Consider the following 22152-nt stretch of genomic DNA (forward strand, 5'->3'; position numbering starts at 1 on the left):
CAAAGGGATGGGGCATAAAACTGTTTTTCTCTATAAGCTTTTTATTTTGTAAACTATTTTGATGTGTGATAATGATTAAAGAAAGTAAATATAAGTTTAGAAAAAAATAAACCAGGCTACTGCAATAAAAGATTAAGCTTAGTACATTTAAATGTAATGAAAGGAAATGATTACAGCTAATCTTCATAGGAAAATAAAATGCAGAGTTGGCTATTACTCAGAAAATATGGCCTGAACAGCCATTTAAGGAGGATTAAACATATTTGTTCTGTTGTATATATACATAACTGTGTTATATATATATACATACACATAACTGTGTTTTATATATATATACATAACTGTTATATATATATACATAACTGTTATATATATACATAACTGTGTTATATATATACATAACTGTGTTATATATATACATAACTGTGTTATATATATACTATTTGTTATAAAATTAAAACACACAATTTATAATAATCCTTATTAACTTATAAATTGACATTCCAGCAAATAAATAAATTATAAAAAATTTTCAGGAAATATAAGTTCAATTTATAAAAAGAGAAAACATAAAAAGCCTAAGGTAAACAAAGTTATAATTAATTTCAAGTGATTAAGCAAATGTGTGTCCAAGATAAAGATTCACAGTTATTTTCTCTCTTTTTATTTCACAATGCATTGGCTTGGAAATATTTCCAAGTAGCTTTGTATTGAAGGTTATCTAGAGTTTCTGTTGTAGGTTCTTTTTTTATTTTTCAACAAATATATTAATATGATGTTCTACTTACGAAAATTTGGACAGTAAATCTTATCATCATTCCTGAACACATGTTGTTATAGCAAATGTGTACATTTGGAATTGCCTTCATGGGTACTGAAATTCTAAAACCAAGGGACTCAGCTTTAGATGCTGTCATATGTTGTCATATGACATTGATGATGTCTCCACATCAATAACATTGACGGCAGTAGTCTCCAGCACTGAGTTTCTAAGGCAACCCAATGGGGGTAGGGGCAGCAAAAATATTAAGACCTCTATTTTTATTTTTAAATGTATTCCTTTATGTTTTATTTCTGTAGATTTTGTTATTTCCTACAGAATCTTTGTTCAGTAATATATATGTATAGAATTTATACATAAGCCTATGTATATTGGCAGTGTATTCTCAAAAAATTTTTATTGCTGGGATGTTACGGTGAAAAATATTTGGAGACTGCTGGTTTAGGAAGGTGTCTCCCTAATTGTAGTTAGTGAACCATTAAAGTCCATGAGGGTAACACAAGTGTTCATGAGGCAGGCAGGAGAAAGCTAATATGTCATCCTAAGCTAAAAACTTAATTTTAAGTTATGAGTAAGAATTCAACAACTGGGAGGAGAAAGTAAGCCTTCTCATTTGCGAAATTTTATCCAACATCAGGCCTACCTGCTACAGATGAAGTAAATTGTGATAAAAACTCTATGTTGAAATATACAAATGGCTAGAGGATTTATAGCCCTCCATATGTACATTTGTCACTCATAAGGCACAGACTATGGTAAAATGGTTCAAAACAATGTGCCCATGTGGTGGTCATAAAAGCTTTTGTTGATGAGGCAGTGTTCTACAGTAAGAAAAAACCTGAAAACCATTGATTTTGGAATTAAATACTTAAGTATTCTAAGAGTACTTCATTCTCTCATATGGGCAAAATATAGCTCAGTCATTTAGAACTATACTAGTCACTGTCCAACATGGTAGCCACTTATCACATAGGGATGTCTAAATTAAAATTTAGTAAAATTTGGCCGGGCATTGGGGCTCACACCTGCAATCCCAGCACTTTGGGAGGACGAGGAGGGTGGATCACACAAGGCCAGGAGTTTGAGACCAGCCTGGCCAACATGGTGAAACCCTGTCTCTACTAAAAATACAAAATTAGGTGGGCATGGTGGCGGGTGCCCGTAATCCCAGCTATTCAGGATGCTGAGACGCAAGAATCACTTGAAACCCAGGAGGTGGAGGTTGCAGTGAGCTGAGATCGTACCACTGCACTCCAGCCTGGGTGACAGAGCAAGACTCTGTCTCGAAGAAAAAAAAATTAATTAAAATTTAAGATGTATTTCCTCAGTCACATTAATCCCATTTCAAGTGCTCAATAGCCACATGTGGCTAGTGGCTACTGTATTGGACAGCATAGACAAAGAACATTCCCATGAGTGCCAGAAGTTCTACTGGACACTACTACTCTAGGATAGTATTCAGGAATTCTTTAATTAAAAGTTTAAAAATCTTTATACTTACTAACTGTTACTTTGTCCTTATCCCCCAACATAATGTTGTTTGGTGTCAGATCTCTATGGACAATCCTCTTCTCCTTGTGTAAGTATCGAAGAGCTAAGCATAGCTTGAAACAATGAATAGAAAACAAATTTTATTTCCTCCAACATACATATAGCCAAAGATGACTACTGCACATCTTTAAGAAGCCAGCTCAGAACTTTACTGTTTTAAGAAAAATTTAATGAAGGTAAAAGCATACCTGTATAAATATTTTCCATAGTCTTTCTTCAGTAAAATGGTGATGTTTTTCCTTCAAAGAACTGAAATGCTCTCCAAGCGGGGCTCCTTCTATCAGCTCCATAACTATGTACAACCTATCATCTATATAAATATCACAAAAGGTCACAGAAATTTAAACTCAATACAGGCATCTTGAAAAACTTTACGAATGAGAGTTCAAGCTTCCCAGTGTCTTGTGCGGGACACTAACACTAAAGAATTAGGGATGATGTGCTAAAATATGGATGCACTCAGCCCTGGAAGAGGTGGAGGTGAGGGGGTCTTAGGGAAACTGGGGCCCAGCCACAGTTATCTTCTGGCTACAGACAACCCCTTAGCATAAGTTTACACTGGCAAATGTATCATTTTCTATGTATGCCAGGATGTGGAATGATTGAAAGGTGCCACAGAGAACAAGTAAATGATCTCCAGTCATGGAGGATTCCCTGAAGAACCTGTAAGCCCATCCTTCCTCCCAATAGTCTAAAATTTACCCTCAGATCAAGTCAGACATTCAGAAAATTGCATTTTCAACTGTATTGTTTCATAGTCTGATAGATTTACCTTACAGAATTTTACACTGGAATAATGCCATGATCTTGCAATGACACAGTTGAAAATAACACACATGATAGAAATTTCTGTTATGCCTTTCAAAAGCAAAACAAACAAACAAACAAAAAACAAAACTGGACTTCTCCAGGTTTTATCTTACAGATACAGAGAACTTCATGACTGATTGTGTTTGTCTTTTTGCTTTGGATGCCAAAAAACAAAGGAGTAAATTCTACTTCCTCCTCTAAAACCAATAGGGTTTATTAACAATGGGATGTGATATGTGTCTTTTGAAACTTTGGGATGTATACAAAATATGTGTGTAGAAAATGTTGACAAAAATGGAATCATGTTCTGTAATTTATGCTTTTTTTCATTAAGCAACCTTATATTTCAGTACACACAGATCCATACCATTCTTTCTGCTGGTTGTATGGTATTGCACAATATGGGTATACCATAATTTATTTAATCATTTTCCTACAGATAGACATTTATATTGTTTCCAATTTTTCATAATTTCAAGAAATATTCATTTATGTACCAATACTACCTCTAGCTTTATTTTTAATTTTCTCATCCTTCATTCCTCTTTATTGCAATTTCCTAATCTATTTTATTATATTTTATGTATTTTTAAGCCATTTCCAATTCTTTTTTTTTTTTTTTTTTGAGATGGAGTCTCACTCTGTTGCCCAGGCTGGACTGCAGTGGCGCGATCTCGGCTCACTGCACGCTCTGCCTCTGGGGTTCACGCCATTCTCCTGCCTCAGTCTCCCGAGTAGCTGGGACTACAGGCGCCCGCCACGATGCCCGGCTAATTTTTTTGTATTTTTAGTAGAGACGGGGTTTCACCGTGTTAGCCAGGATGGTCTCGATTTCCTGACCTCGTGATCCGCCCGTCTCAGCCTCCCAAAGTGCTGGGATTACAAGTGTGAGCCACCGCGCCCAGCCTTTTTTTTTTTTTCTTTTTGAGGCGGAGTCTTGCTCTGTGGCAAAGCTGAAGTGCAGTGGCGCGATCTTGGCTCAGTGCAACCTCTGCCTCCCGGGTTCAAGCAATTCTCCTACCTCAGCTTCCCAAGTAGGTGGGATTACAGGCGCCTGCCACCACTCCCAGCTTTTTTTTTTTTTTTTTAAGTAGAGACAGGGTTTCACCATGTTGGCCAGGCTGGTTTCGAACCCCTGACCTCAAGTGATTCGCCAGCCTCGGTCTCCCAAAATGCTAGGATCATAGGCGTGAGCCACCGCGCCCGGCCGCCATTTCCAGTTCTTTTTGGAAGCTGTCAGGTAGTAAAAAACGTTTTTGTTTTTTATATTAAGACAATTTATATCATTTCAGTACAAGTCTGAAGCCAACCTTGATTTTTTTGAAGGGATATACACTAAATTATAGAAAATTATTTTAATATCAAGAACAAATGGCTAAGGGGACAGGATTTACTGCATGAGTTTTAGCACTGAGTTTTTCTGAGTCATCTAGGGGAAGGGAGATGGGTAAAATCGTAACAAATGCCAAAATACACACACAAAAGGTTTTCTTAAATAACAATAGCACTGAAAAAGAGGTAGTCCGGAAACCCCAGTCATTGCCTTATGTCTCTTTAAATCGTTCTTCAAGTGGAGATTTATTTCGACATTTCATATGTGACACATATCATTAAAGCTTATCAATACTTGTATTATTTCTGTCATAGGTCCTACTAAAAAAAAAAAAAAAAAAAAAAAAGAGTGGCTGAGTTTAGCTTTATCTGTTTTGGTTCTAGTTCAGCATTCCATCATACCTGCAGAAAGCAAGCCTGGCTGCCAGAATCAGTCTGGGCTCCATCGCCACCTTTGTGGCATTTACCTGAACTTCAGGTAAAAGAAATCTCAAAGACCTAGCTCTCTCCAACTTATTTTGGGGATGGAAAATGACAACTGAGTCAACAAAAACAACTTTCTTTTCTTTTCTTAAGGAAACCACCATCCATTAGTTTTCTTTTTCCTTGATCCTATTAAGTGATTTTTTTGTATATGAGAATAGCAATAACTATTTTGGTTTGTTCATGCGTTTTTCACACAGGGAGCTAAGTATTTTATAACTATCTTCAGGTGACTGACTAGGTCACTGTTTCACTAGTCAAGAAAGTGATGCTTAAGATCATCTACTGTCATATTAACAAAAAAAGGTCAATAAAATAGTTGATTAGGTTTCTTTTGTGACATTCTGATACAAAAATATATGTGACAAAAATGTTTCCTTATTTAGAAATATCATGAAAACTCATACTTACTTTCCAGAAATGTTTTGTAATAACGTACAATGTTGGGATGATAAAGCTATAAGAAAATAAATAACAAACATGTATTGCACTGCTTCAAAATACAAGTTTTTTCACTGACTACTTAGTTGGACTTCATATTTGAAAACTACAAAGAAATTATATTTATTTACAAAACTAAGCATTTCAAGATATCATCGAACTGAGATTGTTGTGATTTTTAAAAACTTGTTGCTTATAAACTGATCTGAAAATAGCAATCCTATATAGCTTTATTAAATAAAATTAAAAATGTTCTATCACCTAACTTTACTATCGAACTTAACGAAGAGAACTATAGAGGTAGAAGGAATCTTAAGAATTCCTTTAGCACACCTTGTCACAACCCGACACACTAGACTGTATAAAGGAGAAAAGTGAAATGAGGTAACTTCTGTTGACTACAAATATTCATTGTTCTTTACCTCTCTCTACCATCTAAATATTTATGTAAAGTTTGTGCCTATTTACACTATTTCTGTCTTTCTATGCTCTCCAAAATGATTAGTAGAAAATAACATAATCTAAGAGTCAACTCAGTTTAAGTCATAACAGTTGACAAGGACTTCCTACTTAACCAAGCTTTAGTCAGGCTCCTCTGAGTCCTCTTCGTGACTAGGCCTCATCCTTGGTCTGTCAGTTTTAGCAACTTATATCCTGCTAAGTCAGTTTATGGAAAAATTTCCCACCCTTGACATCCAATTAAGTTTCTCATCCACTCACCCTTGATATCTAACCAAGTTCCTCTTAGTAAACTTCCATCCACTGACCCCCCCCACCCTGACCATTGGCTCTGAGTCCCCAGCTGTCCAGTCCTCGAATTCAGAGTTGGGTTCAATCTCTCTCCTCTATTACAATAGTTTGACTTCTATTGCAATAGTATTGAATAACGTCTTCCTCACCGTTTTTAAAAAATGGTGCAATTTCTCTTTGATATAAGTTAAGAATGTTAGTGGAATTTCTAATTTTTTAATTAAAAAAGATCATTTTCTAGAAGAATGCTAATAATTTTGTAGTTTTTGCTTATAATTTGAGTTTCTAGATAAAATTTGTCTTAGAACAGTCACCATCACATCAACAAATGGCTTGCTTGCATCTCTTTTTGGTCTTTCTGCAAGTCTTTTTGAAGGGAGATTGCTAGCTGTCCACCAAAAACCTGCTGTCCCATTGCAATACAGTTGAAGCTGGACATGGCTTCCCAGTTAGAGAAGATTTCTCAGCCTCCCTTGAAGCTGGGGGTGAGGCTACCACTCAGTTCTGACCTGTGGAATATGAGAGGAAGCATGTGTGCTTCTTGTGTGAACTCTAAACCTTGGGAATAGCCCTCCATGATCCTCCTCATCTCACCTTGTATGTGAGCATGGCTATGGCAGTTTCAACCACACAGATGAAGACAATGCACTAGAAGGTAACAACACAAGAAGAGAGAAAAAAGCCTGCATCCCCAAATGATCGCATGGAGCAGAGAACACCTTCAACCTGGTTTACTCACTTTGGGATTGTTCCGTGAAAGAGAAATAACCCACTGTACTGTGAGTCCTCTTTCTAAGCACCTGCATTTGGGATCCTCTTTGTTAATGCAGGTTAATCTTAATGTACTCTCCATTCTAGCCCCATTTGTTTTGCTTCTGCCTGTCACTACCTCCTCCTTTAAGGACTCAATGTTATCATCCTTTCCATCAGTTTGATCCTCTAGTGAGAGGGCAATTTTGAGTTACCTCAAAGCCCAAGCATATGCTTCCTATCTGACCCTACCTAGTTTGACAGCTTCTTTTCTTAGGAAATGTGCTAAAACAAATAATCTACTTCATCAACTAGCAAGTGGCCAGCAGATCGTAAGCAATATGTGACCAGGTAACCAACCAGAACCATATTCTGGACCTGGCTCACGCGCAAGGACTAAAACCATATTTGGGTCCAGATGAAAACACTGGACTGGCTTAGGTCAAAAGCCCTGTTCTAGCCTTGTGCTACAATGAAAGAGCACACTGTGGAAGGCTAGATGACCATACAAACACATGAACAAACTACACATGAACAAACTTTTTAAAGTCTAGTCTATTAGTATATAAAATCAACTATAAAATAAACAATTAATGATAATGTTTACTATAATGTACACACTGGAGTAGAACTATCGATTTTTATGAACGAAGTTCTCCTTGTTTATGGAATTTGTTACATCCCAACACAGATGCTATGCAAATGTGACCAGTGGAGGACAAAAGCAGCAAAGCTGATAGTGCACCACAGGAATTATAAATGAACAGTATTCGTGATGAATGTGCAAATAAGGAAGGCTGAAAAAGAAACCAACGTGTTCTTGGATCACACAAAGAAATCCCATTTCTCTTTGAAATGTCTATTCTTCTTCCTCAAACAAACTTTCATAATGAGAGTTAATTGAGCTGTTACATTATATCAGAGTATTCTGCTCATGCCAATACATAATAACCCAACTTGAAAATCTACATTTTAGATCTAATAAAGTCATATTTGAGGAATGTTAACAGCTTGGTTCCATTTGGCAAAAGTCAAGAAACTCTTAGTCATATTTCTATGTATGTAACTAAGTAACCAAATATCCTAAAATATAAGGAGAAAAGAATAGATATGCTCACAATGAAAAGGATTTCTCATATATGATGCATTCTGTACTGTAAATCCGATTGTTTTGCATCCATGACCCTGATATAAACTCCAGACAGTGTTTTATGCTTCAATGTCAAGCCTTAGGAAAAAAGCTGGCAAAAATATCACTGCTTCAGTGTCAATTATTTCACATGGAACTAGTTCATAAGCAGCATGGACAAGAGCACCACAACTCTACTTTCTTGCAATGACATATATTTAAGAAAAACATCTTCAGAAACAAGGAAAACATTTACCTGCTCTTTAATTATTGTTAATTCAGAAACAATATTCTTTACACTGCTGTCTCGATCTTTCTTATCCTTTCCAAATGCTGGGTTATGTAAATTGACCTCTTTCATTGCTAAAAGATTTTGACCACTACGCTTTCTAACCTAAAATAAAGAAAAACAACAACAACAACAACAAAAGGAACAGGGTAAAGAAGGAGAAGATAGAAAGGGGAAGAAAGAGATAGACTAACAAAGTCACATGAGTAACTAAGTCATATAAATAAGTCACAGAGCATTTAAAGTTGCAGCTGTATTTACATTAAGCTCAGCTCAAAACACTGGTATACCCTGGGTCAGTCTGCAATACTTAGTAGCATTTTTTTAATTTAAAGATTGCATCATGCATTGGGAGAAGCTATTTTGAATACCTTTGTGAGAGATTAATAATGCCTTTTGTCTTAAAAAGTCAGTGGCCAATTTCTAGAGCTTACAGCTAAAACAATATTAGTGTGGCTATCTCTGTTGGACAAAAACAATCATTCTAATTTTCATATCTATTTGTTTGCTATTTTTCAATGACAAGAGTTCTAATTCAATTGAATATCGGTGTGCAAGTGTGACATCCGGTTTGGTTGGGAGTATCAGAAATGTTCCCCAAGGGGAAAGTCACCTTGTAAACACAGCCAAAAGCTCCACTTCCAAGATGATCCAAAATTGCATAGTTGCCTATATATTTCGAAGGAGCTTTGTTCTGATTAATGCTTTCAATATTTTCAGCAATTTGCTTCAGTTCATCCTCCTAATCAAAATATAAAAAGGAAATGGGTTTCTGTGATAAATTACATCCTGACTACATAGCAGCATGCCAAAATATTGAAAACTCAGGACTTACCACTAATAAATTCAGCTTGGATACCAATTCTTCATAAGCACTGATATCACGTACATAATGCCCTATGTCAATGAAGATCTCAAACAAGTCTGTGGGGAAAAGTCTACAGAGAAAATTACACACACTTAAAGTAGAACTTGGACACAGTTGATCATTACTTCCCTTTTTTATTTTTTTGAGACAGAGTCTCACTGTGTCACCCAGGCTGGAGTGCAGTGGCAGGATCTCGGCTCATTGCAAGCTCTGCCTCCCAGGTTCACGCCATTCTCCTGCCTCAGCCTCCCAAGTAGCTGGGACTACAGGTGCCTGCCACCATGCCTGGCTAATTTTTTGTATTTTTAGTAGAGACGGGGTTTCACCATGTTAGCCAGGATGGTCTCGATCTCCTGACCTCGTGATCCGCCCGTCTTGGCCTCCCAAAGTGCTGGGATTACAGGTGTGAGCCACCGCACCCGGCCCATTACTTCCCTTTTGAATGCAGCTCACTCACTGATTAATTACATGAAACAAATTTAACTTCTTTTGGTTATCAACAAAGTTGGGGAAATAATATTCCCCAACTTATCTCAAAAAAATACACTATTTACAGTTTTTGAGAGGTAAGAAAAAAACAAATGGAGAAGAAAGTTCTAGAGATCTGCTGTACAACCTTGTGCTTACAGTTAATAACACTGTACACTTAAAATTTTAAGAAGGTAGATGGCATGTTAATATTTTTACCATAATTTAAAATTAGATATGATACAGATTATACAAAAATCTTACTTGTAAGATATTTGGGGGTATAGGTATTGAATACATTAGAAGGAAACATTTATTGGGTGTTTTTTTGGGTGTGGAGCACTTTCACAAATGTCATTTAACTCAGATTTTAGTAAGAAGTAAATACTAACCCAACTTTTAAATAAAAGCTTCATGAAAATAAAAATACTGGTACATGAAAAATAAAACAAATAAAGAGATTCATTCATCATTCCCAAGACACTGGTTTCAAGGGGTTTTAAAATCTTTGAGTTCACTAAAAGGGATGATTTAGAGCTCTGAAATGAAAGATTATAAAGAATAAGTAGCTGGGTGTGGTGGCTCACGCCTGTAATCCCAACACTTTGGGAGGCCAAGGCGGGTGGATAACCTGAGGTCAGGAGTTCAAGACCAGCCTGGCCAACGTGGTGAAAACCCATCTCTACTGAAAATACAAAAATTAGCCAGGTGTGGGGGTGCATGCCTGTAGTCCCAGCTACTCAGGAGGCTGAGGCAGGAGAAGCAACAGGACGAGCCTTTGTCAAAAAAAAAAAAAAAAAGAGAGAACTAATTTTACTTTATTTTCCTCTAAATCCAAACAGTATAGAAATAAAGTAACAACATAAAATGCTCCATGCTTTCTGCACTTGATCTCAGCCAAAAGGCCGAAAAGTGACGCTCCATGCTTTCTGAACAAAAAATACTATATTAACTCAATACTTTATGTCTATTCTGCCTTATTAACAAAATTTTAATAAAAACTTGGGCCTATGATTTTGGCTAACCCACCTAACAAAATGGTGTGCAGAACACCACTGAGGGAACCAGTGTTTGCTTCCCGAAACGGTGACCTTTTGGTCAGGCTCACCAGCACAGTATCTTGACCCCAGAACATCCAGCCTCCCCTTCAAATGAGCTCCTACACCATCAAAGACACACAGAGAAACAGTTTGTTTTCCCTTTGATTAAATTCCCTTTGATTAAAGTGAAATTACCTGATCGACTTTCAAATTTCTAGCTGGAAAAAAATAAGCTCATATTTTAATGCCATCTTTTAAAAATGTTAATATCTTTAATTATCAAAAAGAAAGCTAAAATCACAGCAGTCACATGTAATTAAGGGGAGTTGTATTGATATAGCGATTTATGCTCTTTCATCATCATTCTGTTAATATTCAGTGTGGCTGGATACTGAATCACTACAGTAGCTCACTTCTATCTTGAAATAAGAAATCTGAAGACACATGGTTTGCATACTGACGCATTATTTTCCTTCTGTTGCATCTAAGCCAAGTATGTGAAAACAGTTCAATCTAATGATCTCCTAAACCTAATGATCACTTATATTTCTCTAACCTCATACCTTTTAAAGAGTGGTCTGTTTCTTTCCATACTGAAGAGAAATCTCAAGGCTCTGAAAGCATAACACTAGAAAACAAAAGGATATGTGATTCTCAAATGGTAGCTCAACAAATTAAAACATTTTCAGGAAAGAATTAACAGGAAGTAAACATTAACGTGACTTTATTGTAAGTGGCTGGTCCAAGTTGGAGCCAAAGCTTCTAAGTGAAAACAAAAAACACCAACACCTGGGGTCATTCCTGTATTTAAAAAGTGTTTATGTTGTAGAATGCTGGGAATATTGGCCTTGCTTCACTCGGTACTCGTCATTAATTTCTTTCTAGAAAGTACAAAATGAGTACAGAGACAAGAAATAAAATTCCGATGCTGAGAAAACCAAATGTCTAAAGATTTCCAGGAGCTCAAGGTTTATTTTGTTTCTAGCCTGCTATGTATACCTCAATATTTATATGGTTTCTGTGAGAAAATAAACACTAGAAATGATGACATATAAAAATAGCCACAGGCACACTGGATTCAAACTTGACAAATTGCTCTCTTGAGTAAAGAGTCTTAAGCATTCCCCAAATAGAACAATCTACAGTAACTCCCTAGAACGCTCAGAAAGAGGCCTGTGAGCCTTTACCTAGGAAAAATAAACATCTGACATTTTGCAGTACTGAGAAAAAAGAGTGTGCCCAGCCTGCAGCTGTGCCTGCACAATAGGCCACCATTGGAGTGATCAGGGTTTGGTGAATCAAATCTGGGATCATTTCCTAAAATCAGTGATCTGAACACAGAAGGGTCCCAAACAAAATTGCCCAGAGAGGTGAGGCTGGTAACAAAATGACATGAAGGAGCCAGGTGAGAGCAGTGGAGACTGTGAGAAAGGGAGAGCATGCATATTCCTCAAAAGCCCTCCATCTGGAATTCTAAAAAACCCTCTACTGGCTTAACAAAATGTATCTGCAGGATGGGTTTGTCTTTATCTGTTTAACAGCACAGTGTCATATATCTGTGATGCACTGAAGAAATCAAGTCCCATGCCTGCACCTTCCCATTGGTAGCTCTCCAAAAACCCCTGCCTGCCAGCACAGAGACACCCCGGAAGAGTCCTCTGGGTTTGGCCATCATTTTGGAAGATAACTCTTAAATCAGATTGGAGACAAAGGTTGTTTCTTTCTTCCTTTTCAAAATGACTTGGGGGAAAAAAAAAAAAAAAGATGAGCTACAACTATTGCAAAGACTAACTTTAAATCAGATTTTGACATTAGGGCCACTGCCCCCCGCCCCCACTCTGCCAATACCCACTCCTCAAAAACGAACATAGAACCCTGCGTAACTGTTCCCCTTTCTTACATGTGAGGCCTCAACTCCTGGAGCACTGCCTCCCCAAACCACACACCCCAGTTCCACTGAGCAGCTCACCCTTTACTCAGCTCCCCCAACACCCACTCCTCAAAAATGAATGTAGAACCTGCCTAACTGTTCCCCTTTCTTACATGTGAGGCCTCATCTGCTGGAGCACTGGCCCCCACAACCACACACCCCAACCCTACTGAGCAGCTCACCCTTCCCTCAGCACACTCTAAGCTCACAGCTTTCACACTTGGTGCATGCTGTTCCCTCTGCATGGAATGCCCTTCCACCCTGCAGCAGATGCCATTGGTGCCCCACCCAATATCCCCTTATCCACTTGGCAAGTCCCTTCTCATCCATCAAGATCCATGATGGCAAATAATTTTCCCCCTGTTGTTATATTCTGATACATAAGCAATGCATATTTTTTTAAAAAAATAGAACTTATTGATAAGCAAAGAAACACCTAAATAAATCACCTAATTCTCCCACACAGAGAAACCACTGTTAAGCCTTCTGTATTGTTTTAATATTATTTGATTCCATGCCAGTCTTCCTTGCCAGATATTTTTTCCTCATAGTCAGTACAGGGACCAGTACTAACCTAAACATTCTAAAAATCATAGATCATTTTACCATAGTTACCCAAGATTTCAATAACTTGATATTGAAGGACAAGAGACATCTTTATTACCTGTAATAGATTACTTTTTGCTGCATTCTTTTGCTTATTTGGTAAAATAAATTTTGCTATTGTATATACACCATTTTCCTGAAAGAATAAAGGGGTCATACGATGAGTGACAACACTGTAGTGATACACAAGCAAAAAGAGGCAAATAAACAATCTCAAAAATTAATATGAAAGAAGAAATATTAGTATAACTATGGACCTTGAAGTAAACATTACAGGACAATATTTAAAATGTCAACATAACACTTTTAAACACCAAAGAGTACAACTACAATCTTAAAATTTCAACTGTCTGTGGAGAATCAAGATTATAATAAAGTACATAAACGTAAAGTGATTCAAATACCTTAAAAACAATGAGAGATTAAAAAGGGACAGAGTAAAGGTGTCCCAATATCTTAGATTTATATCTTTGATATTTATTTATATCCTTAATTACCACAACCATAAAGGGAGAAATTATATTCCAGTTATTAATTTATGTCTTTATTATAATCTTGACATCTTTCTAGATTTTTTAATTGAAATATACACATGAAGGAATGAACAAATAATAATACCTTACAGCCACTTTTCTATTATCTAGTAAATATATAATGTACTGATCTTTACTGTGTGCAGGCATTCATATTATAACTGCAAAGAGCTTTATTTGCCTTATTGCATCTAATCTCTGTAACAACTCTGTGAAATTAGTCTATAATTTCCTTGTTTTATACATGAGAAAACCAATACTTAGAGTGGATACATTATTTTTTTAGAAGCCAAGCCAAGAAGTAATAATTCCAGGAATTGAACCTCAATCTGGCCAACTTCAGATGCCCTGTTCTATCAACTACCCCCTGATCTGCTGAGTTTCTCTTATGTCCTAATTTAATCATTGATGAGCTGATCCCTTACTAACATGTACGGATCTTGAAGTTGGATATTGTAATGACACAACCAAAAATGTTTTCTCTGTAAAATTCACTAAGTAGGAGGTAACTTTTGTGATAGAAACCCATACAAGGGTTGTACATATACATGTGTATGTTTATTAATATAGATCTATTAATTTATATTTATGTGTATATATACATACACACACAAACATGTATATATAGCTGTACATATAGTAGATTAATTAGTGGATTATACTTTGCAAAATCAGTTTCTTGGCAATAAATATTTTGTTTGCTGTGTCTCAATCATCATTTTTAACTTAATAATCTGATGCATAGTCTTAATCAAAATGATTGCTGTCCTTACCTTATGGTATTCTATACACCCAGAATTAATGCAATTCAGAGTATCCCTTTTAGAAAGAAAAAATAAAAGGGACCGCACATAACATAATGAAGAAACATCAATTAACCACATGTCAGTCCTTTTTAAGTCAAATGAGTTAAAGGAGGAAGGAGAAGAATATAAAGTGGAACTTTATTAGTTAAATGAGAAATGTTAAAATAGTTTTAAAATCACATGATGGGAATCCCAAAACCTATGTTCTGGGATACAGACTGCACCACAAGGTGAGTTGATTATGAATGGTTATGGAGACCTGACCTTGAGAAAGAGTGCTCTCACCTGAACCACCTGGTGGGCATTGGTGTCATTGAGCACCAGCTCAGTGAGGGCAGCACAGCAGGCTGGAATGACAACAATCAAATGCATAGTGTGCATCATTACAATAAATATACTTTCACATAAATACTCTTACTCCACAGGGTATTTTTATTATTTTGCTATTTTTATTAGCAAAGTAACTTCTCAAGAAACACTAATTTTCCTTTTGGCACAGCTCTGGAAGAAAAGAAGTTGACTTGTAATGGCTTCTAATTCTCCTCCCCATGTAATTCATGTGCATGTCTATTCCACTGCAACCATTTATTGAGCACTTTCTTTGTACCAGGAGGCAAGTACTGCATCTGTCCATTTCATTGTAATCCCCAGTGCCCAAAACATGCCTGGCACTTAGCAGGTGCTCAACAAATATATCTACAATGGTTGATAAATAAAAGAATGCTTTAAATATATTATTCAACTCAATCCTTATAATAAGAGTATGCACTGTGATTACCACTGTTACTGGTGAGAAAACAGTTTCAAAGAGTTACTAAACTAGGCCACACAACCAGTAAGTGGAAATGACCAGGAGTGCAGCCCTAGTCTGCCAGACGTTAAATCCCCAGCCCTAAGCAGCACCACTCTTGCCTCCTGACAGCCACTGTGGCAGCCTTTGGTGGCATTTTGCACTGAGATACTTGTGCTCTCAGAAGTATGCCAGACTCTATAGCACAGAGCTCCTATAAAGGATAATTCCATTTTACTGTGCTGAAGATTTTACATATATTCCCACATAATTCTCACAATGATCTTCTATCATTGATACCATGATTATCATCACCATTTTACATAAGCAAAACTGGAGCTTGGAGAAGTTAAGGAACTTTCCCAAGGCCATATAGCCATCAATGAGGGTGGAGCCAAAACTCAGACCCTACTCTTAACCCTTTATGTTTTTAATTTTTATTTTTCCATTTTTATTTAGGTATTAACATGGTTTGGCTGTGTCCCCACCCAAATCTCATCATGAATTGTAATTCCCACAATTCCCACATCTCATAGGAGGAACCCGGTGTGAAGTGATTGAATTATGGGGGTGGGTCTTTCCTGCACTGTTCTTGTGATAGTGAATGAGTCTCACAAGATCTGATGGTTTTAAAAATGGGAGTTTCCTTGCACAAGCCCTCTCTTTGCCTGCTGCCATCCACTTAAGATATGACTTGCTCCTCCTTGCCTTCCGCCATGATTGTGAGGCCTCCCCAGCCATGTGGAACTGTAAGTCCATTAAACCCCTTTCTTTTGGAAATTGCCCAGTCTCAGGTATGTCTTTATCAGCAGCATGAAAATGGACTAATAGAGTAAATTGGTACCAGTAGAGTGGGGCTTTGCTGAAAAGATAACAGAAATTGTGAAAGTGACTTTGGAACTGGGTAACAAGCAGAGGTTGGAACAGTTTGGAGGGCTCACAAGAAGACAGGAAAATGTGGGAAAGTTTGGAACTCCCTAGAGGCTTGTTGAATGGCTTTGACCAAATGCTGATAATGATATGGACAATGAAATCCAGGCCGAGGTGGTCTCAGATGGAGATGAGGAAATTGTTGGTAACAGGAGCCAAGGTGACTCTTGCTATGTTTTAGCAAAGAGATTGGTGGCATTTTGCCCCTGCCCTAGAGATCTGTGGAACTTTGAACTTGAGAGAAATGATTTAGGGTACCTGGCAGAAGAAATTTCTAAGCAGCAAAGCATTCAAGAGGTGACTTGAATGCTATTAAAGGCATTGAGTTTTAAAAGAGGAACACAGCATAAAAGTTTGGAAAATTTGCCATCTGACAATGCAATAGAAAAGAAAATCTAATTTTCTGAAAAGAAATTCAAGCCCGCTGCAGAAATTTGCATAAGTAATGAGGAGCCAAATGTTAACCCCCAAAACAATGGGGAAAATTTCTCCAGGGTATGTCAGAGACCTTTGTGGCAGTCCCTCCCATCACAGGCCTGGAGGTTTCAGAGGGAAAAACGGTTTCATGGACTGGACCCAGGGTCCCTCTGCTGTGTGCAGTCTAGGGACTTGGTGCCCTGCATCCCAGCCACTTCAGTCATGACTAAAAGGGGCCAAGGTACAGCTTAGGCTGTTGCTTCAGAGGGTGGAAGCCCCAAGCCTTGGCAGCTTCCATGTGGTGTTGAGCCTGCGTGTACACAAAAGTCAAGAATTAGGGTTTGGGAACCTCTGCCTAGATTTCAGAGGATGTATGGAAATGCCTGGATGCCCAGGCAGAAGTTTGCTGCAGGGGCGGGGCTCTCATGGAGAACATCTGCTAGGGCAGTTCAGAAGGGAAATGTGGGGTCAGAGCCCCCACACAGAGTCCCTGCTGGGGTACTGCCTAGTGGAGCTGTAAGAAGCAGGCCACTGTCCTCCAGTAGAATGGCAGATCCACTGACAGTGTGCACAGTGTACCTGGAAAAGCCAAAGAAACTCAACATCAACCCATGAAAGCAGCCGAGAGGGAAGCTGTACCTCACATAGCCACAGAGGCGGAGCTGCCCAAGATCATGGGAACCCACTTATAGCATCAGCGTGACCCAGATGCAAGACATGGAGTCAAAGGAGATCATTTTGGAGCTTTAAGATTTGACTGCCCTGCTGGATTCTGGACTTGCATGGGGCCTGTAGCCCCTTTGTTTTGGCCAATTTCTCCCATTTGGAACAGCTGTATTTATCCAATGTCTGTACCCCATTGTATCTAGGAAGTAACTGACTTGCTTTTGATTTTACAGGCTCACAGGCAAAAGGGACTTGCCTTGTCTCAGATGAGATGTTGGACTGTGGACTTCTGAGTTAATGCTGAAATGAGTTAAGACTTTGGGGGACTGTTGGGAAGGCATGACTGGTTTTGAAATGTGAGGACATACGATTTGGGAGGGGCCCGGAGCAAAATGATATGGTTTGACTGTGTCCCCACCCAAATCTCAATCTTGAATTGTAACTCCCACAATTTTCATGTGTCATGGGAGGAACCCAGTGAGAGGTGATTGAATTATGGGGGTGGGTCTTTCCTGTGCTGTTCTCATGATAGTGAATGAGTCTCACTTGAGATCTGATTGTTTTTAAAATTTTTTTTTGTAAAACCATTGAAAGTGCGTGGAGTTTCCCTGCACAAGCCCTCTCTTGCCTGCCATCATCCATGTAAGATGTGACTTGCTTCTCCTTGCCTTCCACCATGATTGTGAGGCTTCCCCAACCATGTGGAACTGTAAGTCCATTAAACCTCTTTCTTTTGTAAATTGCCCTGTCTTGGGTATGTCTTTAGCAGCAGCGTGAAAATGGAGTAATACGGGTATAGAATAAGCTATGTAACATAAACACATCTTAAGTGTAAGGCTCAATGAGATACTACATATCTATGTGCCCTGTAACCATCCTCCACCCAGAGGAATGTGTAGGCTATATTTCCAGTTCTCAAAGGCTCCTTGTGCCCCTTCTCAGGCACTCACTCTCCTATAATTCCACATCTAAGTAACTGTTCTTCTGAATTCTACCACCGTCAATCTCATCCACTCTTTGAATGATTGCTAGAAACACTCAGAGCTCTGAGATTCCACTGGATTAGACTTCTGGGGAGTCTTCAAACAGTAAACCCCCAGCACAAGACCTTGTACTGAGACAGGGGCCTTTCAGAGTAAGCAGAAATGGCACTTTAAGGAGGAGCTCCTATGTCCTTGTTTTCACACCATCTATGAAGAAATATCTTCTGTATTCTTCAGGAGAAAATAGTAGACAGCAAGGAAAGCCTGCCCTCTCCCACTTCCCCACTCCCTCATTCCCTCTCCTGCAGTCTGCTCTTTCCCCTCAGAGTCCCCCTCTCTCCTGCTGGCCCATACCACACCTCTCTGCTCCCTTTCTGTGGGCTGCTCTAGGGCACCCAAATTGGCCAATAGCACTCAGACTGCACTGTAGCTCCAGTTGTCCCAAAGGCCAGGTGCCCCCAGGCAGGGCACAAACTGCATGACTGCTGAAGGTGGCCCTGCCAAAAAGCATTGATGCATTGCTGCTCCTGCTTGCATGTGAAAATCCTAGACAGGGCAGCATCTTTCAGTCTTCTCTTTGGAGCTCAAGAAGCATGGGAAAGGTACTCTCTTGCACCTGGTGAGACAAGTGTGTGCACTGTAGATTCCCCCTTATGTAGGGTGCCCTGGGATCTAGAAAATTCTAGAAAGCATGATTCTGGCCACAGATCAAGCTGCATCCCCTAATCCAGCTTCCCTCATAATAAAGCTAATGTTTTGTCTCCTTATCTCTGACTTCTGTGTTTATCTCTTGCTAGGTTCAGAACACAGAAGACAAAGAAACATTTGTTGTATCATTCATCTGCAAGTCCAACACTGGGACCAAGAAGTTTCTGGCATCCATGTGGATTTCACTTTACATTTTTGTAAACTTCTAAATTTTGCCTACTTAACACTACTACACTAATCTATGATAGTGAATAATAATACAACACAATAAATTATAGCATATCAAATAATAAAACATAAATACCTGCTTGAAGTGAGAAAGTATTTTCTTGTATTTCCCTAGGGCTCAAGTCTTCTGATAAATGAAGCTGCTGGATTCGGCCTGCAGCATTTGCACTGGACAGGCTTCCAATGGAGGAGTGATCAGAAACAAAATTTCTGTCTCTGAAAAAGAAAAGTTAATGCATAGACCATTTATCAATTTCCCTTCACCGTCAGTCCTTTCTGTGTCACATTTAAGAAATCTTTGCCTCCCTCAGGTCATGAAGGCATCATTATTGTTTCACTTTCCAATCCACCTGGAATTGATTTTTGTGTATGGTGTGTGGTAAGAACCAATTTTTTATGGTTACTGATTTCTCACTATTTATTGAAAAGTGTCCTCTCCCCACTGCTCTACATGGCCACCTTTGTTTTTGAATTTTCTATTTTCCTGGAGTTGATTCACCTGAATACATCTCAGTCTTGATTATTCTCAGTTTTCTTTTTCCATGAACTTTCAATCTTCCTTTATTTTAAGAAAGTTCTCTCCTATCATATCTTGGAAATGTTTGGCCCTTTTCATTTTACTCTGTACTTCAGGGATCTCAATTATCCACATGTTGAAAACCTGTCTTCTTCTATTGGGCATATCTTTCATTTTCTAATTTCTTTTATTCATTGGTCTTTTTCTTCTGCATTATATGTAATTTTTTTCAAGATTACCCTACATTTTACTATTTCTATTTTTTTCTGGTGATCTAGCAATTTATCGGTTCTGTAGGTGTTATTCAGTCCTTGTTTTCTTTCCTAGCTCTGCAGTCTTCTCCCGTTTTTGTGTCCAAAAATTTGTTTCATCTTTAATCTCATTTCATAAATTCATGCTCTGCTTAATGTCTTTGATGAAATAAAGCATTGGCTTTTCTGTTTACTCAGTACACTTTCTTCCATAATAGTTCTTCATCTGTCTTTCGCCTGCTTTGTTCCCTTTTGTTTTACATAGTTACCATTTTTTTCCATGTATTTATTTTTATAGCAGCAACTCTACCTGGATTTCTCTGTGCCTAAATGTAACATGGATGGAGTTTCCTTGACTTCCCTCTCATGTCATCTGGGTCCACTAGTGTCCTCCCTGCAATGAGCATGGGGAAGGTAATGGAGCTAGGCCTAGGGACAGTCACAGGTGGTGATCTTATCTGTCAACATGATTCTCTTAAAACTCAAATTGTAGGGATCTCTTCACCTGATCAAGAGAGCCCTTTGGGAGCTGCCTTTGAGTTTGGGATGGCAGGTGAACAGGCATGAGAAAGTGTCCCAGAAACTGCCCTGAAAACAGTGTTCTTCATACTCCAGCCACAAGACAGCCTGGAAACGTCTACCCCTAATGCCAGCTGCAGTCAGCCCAGGGTCAGGCACAAGCTCTGAAAAGAAACTGTTTATCCAGCTGGGGTAATAAGTTCTCCCAAAGCACCAGTACATATTTAACACAGAATAAGAGTTAAAATATGTCATTGTCCTGGGGAAAAGTTTGCTAACATTGCACCATCAAAATGGACTGGAAAATGATACTTTAGATGTGAAAGACCTCTTTTTTACCAAGGATAGTTATGACTTCAGCAAAAGAAGAAAGCTAGATTCAATTCTATATGAGAAAAAGGCAGGTTTTGTCTTCGAAATTCTGCTTAACTATTACAGAATTTCATTTTATCCTTATGAAAATAGCTGTTCTCCAAGAGGGCAACCCATACCTATTACAATAGGTATGATTGTCCAATAATAAAGAATAACCACCACCATGATCATCATTACCATCGTCATCCTACAAACCTAAATAAAAAACCTTTGGCAATTGTAATTATTTTGACCAAGGGGCTGGCTTATTATGTCACAGCACTAATGAATGACTTATAATTTATACTATAAAGTAATTGATATTTTTATGTCACATTCATGAAGCAAGTAGGTTGTCAACAGTCTATAAATTTTTCCTTTGTTTAGGTAATGACAGATATTGTTAACAAAGCTACTGTTCATGTCTCTACAGTCTATTCTTATGCTTCTGAATGTTCCTTAAGAGAAAATGAAGTTGGTAACACACAGTTCTGCAATATCGCTGGAAGCATAACAAATACAAAGTCATAACAACATTGATTTGATAATATCTAGTTATATGAAAATTGATAAGTCCCTCTGCTTTTATTAGAATGAGCTTTATTTATGTACTGCAGATCATAAAGACGATCCAGTTCAAGGAGGCATACTCATTTTTAACTTTGGTTCAGCACCCATAGAACTGAATTATACTTTATAACAATATTAGGTAATAGAATCTTCCCATGGATGGTACCACAAGATATTATTATTAAATACTTCAATCTATTTAATTCAGAAAATACAGAAGTTAGTTTGCAACGTACTTCTAGAGAATTTCAATTGGGAACTAAACTATCCATTCTCCATGCTCCTGACTTAGAATGTCACTGGAATTCTACTTTTAAAAGAGAGATAATGCCCACCTTAGAGGACCGTAATGAAGATTAGAGAGAAAAGTAGAGAACTGGACTAGAGTTAGTAACATGGCAACCACTTGATTAATGATATCATCTTTCAAAAACAAGGATTGTACGCCTGCTCCTTTCATATAGGCTTTGTTTTCTCTTTATAGATAATAACATATGTGCACACACAAACATTTTAGGAAAATATTAGTAATCATTATACTTGGAATGACAAAATGCATATACTAATTCAAGGAAAAGGCGGCAAGACAAAGGTTTTTTTTAGGTTACTGGATTTCCATTCAGCCTTCATTATATTTGCAGATTGATGGCCT

General features: G+C 38.0%; 1 protein-coding gene across 21 annotated transcripts in view; it reads right to left on the minus strand.

Moving 5' to 3' along the window:
* NEK10 (NIMA related kinase 10) overlaps positions 1-22152 on the minus strand; it is a 257967-nt gene that overhangs the window by 171686 nt on the left and 64129 nt on the right. For 20 of the 21 annotated variants that reach the window (XM_055109578.3, XM_055109577.3, XM_055109574.3 and 17 more), the window contains 10 exons: positions 19366-19505; positions 14853-14914; positions 13287-13364; positions 11256-11320; positions 9152-9254; positions 8930-9058; positions 8284-8421; positions 5369-5414; positions 2521-2642; positions 2283-2385 (listed from right to left, as the gene is read on the minus strand). In XM_055109578.3, coding sequence (XP_054965553.1) covers positions 2283-2385; positions 2521-2642; positions 5369-5414; positions 8284-8421; positions 8930-9058; positions 9152-9254; positions 11256-11320; positions 13287-13364; positions 14853-14914; positions 19366-19505 — 986 coding nt within the window. Of the gene's footprint in view, positions 1-2282; positions 2386-2520; positions 2643-5368; positions 5415-8283; positions 8422-8929; positions 9059-9151; positions 9255-11255; positions 11321-13286; positions 13365-14852; positions 14915-19365; positions 19506-22152 lie in introns of those variants that run through there. The other variant, XM_063602224.1, reaches the window with a different exon arrangement.

This window comes from Pan paniscus, chromosome 2 (genome assembly GCF_029289425.2).
Source record: "Pan paniscus chromosome 2, NHGRI_mPanPan1-v2.0_pri, whole genome shotgun sequence".
NCBI classification, from domain to species: Eukaryota; Metazoa; Chordata; class Mammalia; order Primates; family Hominidae; genus Pan; species Pan paniscus.